The sequence below is a fragment of the Haliotis cracherodii genome, unplaced genomic scaffold (genome assembly GCF_022045235.1).
Source record: "Haliotis cracherodii isolate W230 unplaced genomic scaffold, xgHalCrac1.p SCAF_2, whole genome shotgun sequence".
NCBI classification, from domain to species: Eukaryota; Metazoa; Mollusca; class Gastropoda; order Lepetellida; family Haliotidae; genus Haliotis; species Haliotis cracherodii.
This window is the reverse complement of record NW_027266275.1, coordinates 53,116,048-53,124,027: the sequence shown is the minus strand read 5'-3', so window position 1 is coordinate 53,124,027 and position 7,980 is coordinate 53,116,048. Positions and strand designations below refer to the sequence as shown.

The 7,980-nt window shown below is 39.7% G+C and overlaps 1 protein-coding gene across 1 annotated transcript; it reads right to left on the bottom strand.

The window, feature by feature from the left end:
• Positions 1-1,809: 1,809 nt before the first annotated feature.
• LOC139467670 (uncharacterized) lies at positions 1,810-7,499 on the bottom strand. The gene is made up of 7 exons (XM_071249187.1): positions 7,451-7,499; positions 6,232-6,462; positions 5,737-5,934; positions 4,880-5,077; positions 3,858-4,517; positions 3,067-3,594; positions 1,810-1,898 (listed from the first exon to the last, which is right to left on the bottom strand). The coding sequence occupies exons 1-7, from the start codon at positions 7,497-7,499 to the stop codon at positions 1,810-1,812; spliced, it is 1,953 nt and encodes a 650-aa protein (XP_071105288.1).
• Between the last annotated feature and the right edge of the window lie 481 nt (positions 7,500-7,980).

The following is a 7,980-nucleotide window of genomic DNA, read 5'->3' as shown; positions in this document are numbered from 1 at the left end:
CGTCACCATTGCGGATTTCCAAATGTTGTGTGGACAGCGAGGGATATGGTACGGTTTTACACCCTTCCTAGCAGTGTTCCAGCAATATCAACGGAGGGGGACACCGACAAGGGACATAACACATTGTAACCATGTGGGGAATCAAACTCAGGCAACGGCATGAGCAATGAACGGCTCTACCAACGTCCTTGTTCTGGAGGGTGTTTTGTAATATTGTCTTCTATGTATGTAGCTGATGGCCTCTGAAACAAATGAAAAACCAGAACAAATCATTATGAAAACTATCAGATGTATTCAGAGTTTGATAAGATTTTGGTTATTTCAACGACTTCATGTGCTGGATAATAACAAAAATAAACGTATATAGGTACGGCTAAGATGAGTAAGCGATTATCAAGAAGCGTTTTACTTATGATTGAACATGAGCAATTCTTTGACCAAGCTGATTTTCTTCGATGAAGATGGGGGCGGTCGGGTAGCCGAGCGGTTAAGCGTTCGCTCGTAACGCAAGAGACCGGGGTTCGATTCCTGACAAGGGTACAATGCGTGAAGCCCATTTCTGGTGTCCCCGCCTTGATATTACTGGCATATTGCTAAAAGCGGCGTAAAACCATATTCACTCACTTACTCACTATTATGATATGCGCGCACCTGAGAACCTGAATCAAAATGTCGTGATAGGCGAAACAGATGTGTAAATCAATAAATACATGTAGTAGGCTAATGTGTTTTCAAATATACCATTACTATTTACATGGCAATGGGGGTCGTATTATTAGCGACATGATATGCTTCAGAAGAAACAGCTGTTACAGAACTGAACTATTGATGACTCGGCAAATCCATAAAAATAAATTACAGCGATACTGTTCATCAGGGCCCCGTTCCACAAACCGATTTTAGTGCTACGTTGATCGTAAGCCTATGATGAAGTATGGGAGTTACGACCAACTTAGCACTAAGATCGCTTTGTGGAACGGGTTCCAGGGCCCCGTTCCACAAAGCGATCTTAGCTCTAAGGTGATCGTAACTCCCATACTTTAACATACTTATGACAATCATAGCGCTAAGATTGATTTGTGGAACGGGGCCCAGGGCCCATTTGCACAAAGAGATCTTAGCGCTATGATGATCGTAACTCCCATATATATAGGCTTACAATAGTCGTAGTGGAGTATAAAACGTCCAACACAGGCGGACATGTTTGTTTGTAAAATAAACCCTGACGACCCACGAGAACTTGTTTAGTTTCTGGAGTTAATTATCAGAGTAAAGGAACGAATTAATTGGTACAACAACAAAAAGTGTTTTTAGATTCAAGGTTAATAAAATGTCATTAAGGAGGGATACATTTAGAATTACATAGTGAGACAAATGAGGCTCGAGACAGATGTGCACATATTATGAGAATTCTAAATTTATTGCAGCGAATATTACTGATACGTGAATGCATCAAGAAATATTCAAATAGGCTACATTAACGATAAGGTGTGCTAAAAGATTCCGGGGTAGAATAGGTCTTCAGCAACCCATACTTGCCGTAAAAGGCGACTATGCTTGTCGTAAAGTGCGACTAACGAGATCGGGTGGTCAGGCTCGCTGGCTTGGTTGATGCATGGCATCGATCCCAATTGCGTGGATCGATTCTCATGATATTAATCACTGGATTGTCTGGTCCAGACTCGATTATTTACAGACCGCCGTGACATAGCTGGAATATTGCTGACTGCGGCGTAAAACAACAAACCAACCAACCAACCAACCTAGCAAATATCGAGCGACGTATAATTGCGGGGGTTGAAAGCATGACTAGATACAGCAGTGGAATACAGCTGGAGTGGACAGCAGGTTGTTATTTTCATGGCGCTGTGACCTGTCTGAGTGATTGGCAAGAGAGGCTGCAAAACAGGTATCATTATCACGTTTCACGACCGATGGCACAAGGGGTCGATTTGCATGGGAATGTGGAGAGAATTATTCAGTTTATATAAGCTGACAACGCTGCGAACAATGGTACACATTCCGTGAACTGTGAGTTCTTTTACTCTGTAACAATATATATAGACTGTGATACAGTTTGAATCAAATCAAATGAGACCGTGAGTGTATATATATATATATATATATATATATATATATATATATATATATATATATATATATATTTGAGTGTGTAATGCATGTTGCTTGTGGTAGATGACGCCCAGCAATAAGGAAACATTTTGGCGAATGTGTGGGATTGGTTTTTGGTTGTTTAGTTCGTGTTTTCAGTTCACGTGTTTGCCGAAGAAATAACCCTGTATATCATATGTCATTACCCCCGACATGGGCATAATGTGTGAAACATATTTTCTGGTTACCGCTAAACGGCGTAACACACTACTCACTCACAACTATCCATGATGCATGTGTCAATGTTCACGATGCATGTACTAATACCTGTGTCAATGTTCACGATGCATGTACTAATACCTGTCTCAATGTCCACGATACATGTACTAATACCTGTGTCATTGTCCATGATACATGTACTAATACCTGTGTCAGTGTCCACGATACATGTACTAATACCTGTCTCAATGTCCACGATACATGTACTAATACCTGTCTCAATGTCCACGATACATGTACTAATACCTGTCTCAATGTCCACGATACGTGTACTAATACCTGTGTCAGTGGCCACAATACATGTACTTATACCTGTGTCAATGTCCACAATACATGTACTAATACCTGTGTCAATGTCCACGATACATGTACTAATACCTGTGTCAATGTCCACGATACATGTACTAATACCTGTGTCAGTGGCCACAATACATGTACTTATACCTGTGTCAATGTCCACAACACATGTACTAATACCTGTGTCAATGTCGACAATACATGTACTAATACCTGTTTCAATGTCCACAATATGTGTACTAATTCCTGTGTCAATGTTCACGATACGTGTACTAATACCTGTCTCAATGTCCACGATACATGTACTAATAACTGTCTCAATGTCCACGATACATGTACTAATACCTGTGTCAGTGGCCACAATACATGTACTTATACCTGTGTCAATGTCCACAATACATGTTCTAATACCTGTGTCAATGTCGACAATACATGTACTAATACCTGTCTCAATGTCCACGATACATGTACGAATACCTGTCTCAATGTCCATGATACATGTACTAATACCTGTCTCAATGTCCACAATACGTGTACTAATTCCTGTGTCAATGTTCACAATACGTGTACTAATACTTGTCTCAATGTCCACAATACGTGTACTAATACCTGTCTCAATGTCCACAATACGTGTACTTATACTTGTCTCAATGTCCACGATACGTGTACTAATACCTGTGTCAATGTCCACAATACGTGTACTAATACCTGTGTCAATGTCCACGATACATGTACTAATACCTGTGTCAATGTCCACGATACATGTACTAATACCTGTGTCAATGTCCACAATACGTGTACTAATACCTGTGTCAATGTCCACGATACATGTACTAATACCTGTGTCAATGTCCACGATACATGTACTAATACCTGTGTCAATGTCCACAATACGTGTACTAATTCCTGTGTCAATGATCACAATACATGTACTAATACCTGTCTCAATGTCCACAATACGTGTACTAATTCCTGTGTCAGTGTCCACGATACATGTACTAATACCTGTGTCAGTGTCCACAATACGGGTACTAATACCTATCTCAATGTCCACAATACGTGTACTAATTCCTGTGTCAGTGTCCACGATACATGTACTAAACCTGTCTCAATGTCCACGATACATGTACTAATACCTGTGTCAATGTCCACAATACATGTACTAATACCTGTCTCAATGTCCACGATACATGTACTAATACCTGTCTCAATGTCCACAATACATGTACTAATACCTGTCTCAATGTCCACAATACATGTACTAATACCTGTCTCAATGTCCACGATACGTGTACTAATACCTGTGTCAATGTCCACAATACGTGTACTAATACCTGTCTCAATGTCCACGATACGTGTACTAATACCTATGTCAATGTTCACAATACATGTACTAATTCCTGTCTCAATGTCCACGATACATGTACGAATACCTGTCTCAATGTCCATGATACATGTACTAATACCTGTCTCAATGTCCACAATACATGTACTAATTCCTGTGTCAATGTTCACAATACGTGTACTAATACTTGTCTCAATGTCCACAATACGTGTACTAATACCTGTCTCAATGTCCACAATACGTGTACTTATACTTGTCTCAATGTCCACGATACGTGTACTAATACCTGTCTCAATGTCCACAATACGTGTACTAATACCTGTCTCAATGTCCACAATACGTGTACTAATACCTGTGTCAATGTCCACAATACGTGTACTAATACCTGTGTCAATGTCCACGATACATGTACTAATACCTGTGTCAATGTCCACGATACATGTACTAATACCTGTGTCAATGTCCACAATACGTGTACCAATTCCTGTGTCAATGATCACAATACATGTACTAATACCTGTCTCAATGTCCACAATACGTGTACTAATTCCTGTGTCAGTGTCCACGATACATGTACTAATACCTGTGTCAGTGTCCACAATACGTGTACTAATACCTGTCTCAATGTCCACAATACGTGTACTAATTCCTGTGTCAGTGTCCACGATACATGTACTAAACCTGTCTCAATGTCCACGATACATGTACTAATACCTGTCTCAATGTCCACAATACATGTACTAATACCTGTCTCAATGTCCACGATACATGTACTAATACCTGTCTCAATGTCCACAATACATGTACTAATACCTGTCTCAATGTCCACAATACATGTACTAATACCTGTCTCAATGTCCACGATACGTGTACTAATACCTGTGTCAATGTCCACAATACGTGTACTAATACCTGTCTCAATGTCCACGATACGTGTACTAATACCTATGTCAATGTTCACAATACATGTACTAATACCTGTCTCAATGTCCACGATACGTGTACTAATACCTGTCTCAATGTTCACGATACATGTACTAATACCTGTGTCAATGATCACAATACATGTACTAATACCTGTCTCAATGTCCACAATACGTGTACTAATTCCTGTGTCAGTGTCCACGATACATGTACTAATACCTGTGTCAGTGTCCACAATACGTGTACTAATACCTGTCTCAATGTCCACAATACGTGTACTAATTCCTGTGTCAGTGTCCACGATACATGTACTAAACCTGTCTCAATGTCCACGATACATGTACTAATACCTGTCTCAATGTCCACAATACATGTACTAATACCTGTCTCAATGTCCACGATACATGTACTAATACCTGTCTCAATGTCCACAATACATGTACTAATACCTGTCTCAATGTCCACAATACATGTACTAATACCTGTCTCAATGTCCACGATACGTGTACTAATACCTGTGTCAATGTCCACAATACGTGTACTAATACCTGTCTCAATGTCCACGATACGTGTACTAATACCTGTCTCAATGTTCACGATACATGTACTAATACCTGTGTCAATGTCCACAATACGTGTACTAATTCCTGTCTCAATGTCCACAATACATGTACTAATACCTGTCTCAATGTCCACAATACATGTACTAATACCTGTCTCAATGTCCACGATACATGTACTAATACCTGTCTCAATGTCCACAATACATGTACTAATACCTGTCTCAATGTCCACAATACATGTACTAATACCTGTCTCAATGTCCACGATACGTGTACTAATACCTGTGTCAATGTCCACAATACGTGTACTAATACCTGTCTCAATGTCCACGATACGTGTACTAATACCTGTGTCAATGTCCACAATACGTGTACTAATACCTGTCTCAATGTCCACGATACGTGTACTAATACCTATGTCAATGTTCACAATACATGTACTAATACCTGTCTCAATGTCCACGATACGTGTACTAATACCTGTCTCAATGTTCACGATACATGTACTAATACCTGTGTCAATGTCCACAATACGTGTACTAATTCCTGTCTCAATGTCCACAATACATGTACTAATACCTGTCTCAATGTCCACAATACATGTACTAATACCTGTCTCAATGTCCACGATACATGTACTAATACCTGTCTCAATGTCCACAATACATGTACTAATACCTGTCTCAATGTCCACAATACATGTACTAATACCTGTCTCAATGTCCACGATACGTGTACTAATACCTGTGTCAATGTCCACAATACGTGTACTAATACCTGTCTCAATGTCCACGATACGTGTACTAATACCTATGTCAATGTTCACAATACATGTACTAATACCTGTCTCAATGTCCACGATACGTGTACTAATACCTGTGTCAATGTCCACAATACATGTACTAATACCTGTGTCAATGTCCACAATACATGTACCAATACCTGTGTCAACGTACACAATACGTGTACTAATACCTATCTCAATGTCCACAATACATGTACTAATACCTATCTCTATGTCCACGATACATGTACTAATACCTGTCTCAATGTCCACGATACGTGTACTAATACCTGTGTCAATGTCAACAATACGTGTATTCATACCTGTCTTAATGTCCACAATACATGTACTAATTCCTGTGTCAATGTTCACGATACATGTACTAATACCTGTCTCAATGTCCACAATACATGTACTAATACCTGTCTCAATGTCCACGATACATGTACTAATACCTATCTAAGTGTCCACAATACGTGTACTAATACCTGTCTCAATGTCCACAATACATGTACTAATTCCTGTCTCAATGTCCACAATACATGTACTAATACCTGTCTCAATGTCCACGACACGTGTACTAATACCTATCTCAATGTCCACGATACGTGTACTAATACCTATCTCAATGTCCACGATACATGTACTAATACCTGTCTCAATGTCCACGATACCTGTACTAATACCTGTGCCAATGTTCACAATACGTGTACTAATACCTGTCTTAATGTCCACAATACATGTACTAATACCTGTCTCAATGTCCACGATACGTGTACTAATACCTGTGTCAATGTTCACGATACATGTACTAATACCTGTCTCAATGTCCACAATACATGTACTAATTCCTGTCTCGATGTCCACGATACATGTACTAATTCCTGTGTCAATGTTCACGATACATGTACTTATTCCTGTCTCAATGTTCACAATACGGGTACTACTACCTGTGTCAATGTTCACAATACGGGTACTACTACCTGTGTCAATGTTCACAATACGGGTACTACTACCTGTGTCAATGTTCACAATACGGGTACTACTACCTGTGTCAATGTCCACGATACATGTACTAAACCTGTGTCAACGGTCACGATACGTGTACTAAATCTTTGTCAGTGTCCACAATACGTGTACCAATACCTGTCTCGATGTACACGATACATGTACTAATACCTGTGTCAGTGTCCATGATACGTGTACTAATACCTGTGTCAATGTTCACGATACATGTACTAATTCCTGTGTCAATGTCCACAATACATGTACTAATACCTGTCTCAATGTCCACAATACATGTACCAATACCTGTCTCGATGTCCACGATACATGTACTAATACCCGTGTCAATTGGAAGGGCGGGGGTTCACTTGGGTGAAATGGTTGGATCCCTTACAAGTAACAGGATCCGCTGATTATGGAGATAAATTTCACATGCGCCTAATTATGATCCTAAGGCTGTTAGGTCCATACTAGAGGTTGTGGGTTTCATCCAAGTGTTAAAAGCCCCAAGAAGCACTCCGATATCCTATAACTAAACTATATACTATTGGGACGACATCATTGCACAACTCGTGGTGCTATTTGAGCAACGTGCTGGGCAACGTTTCATTTTTCAAGATGATAATGCACGTGCTCGTCGTGCCAGGAATGTGACCCAATTTATTCAACAG

Coding starts and splice junctions, on each gene's coding strand:
- LOC139467670 (XM_071249187.1), bottom strand. CDS start 7,499: ATGGACACTGACACAGGTATTAGTACATGTATCGTGTACATCGAGACA. Junction 6,463..7,450: donor TATCGTGTACATCGAGACAG/GTATTGGTACAC, acceptor ACGTTGACACAG/GTATTGGTACATGTATTGTG. Junction 5,935..6,231: donor TATCGTGGACATTGAGACAG/GTATTAGTACAT, acceptor ACATTGACATAG/GTATTAGTACACGTATCGTG.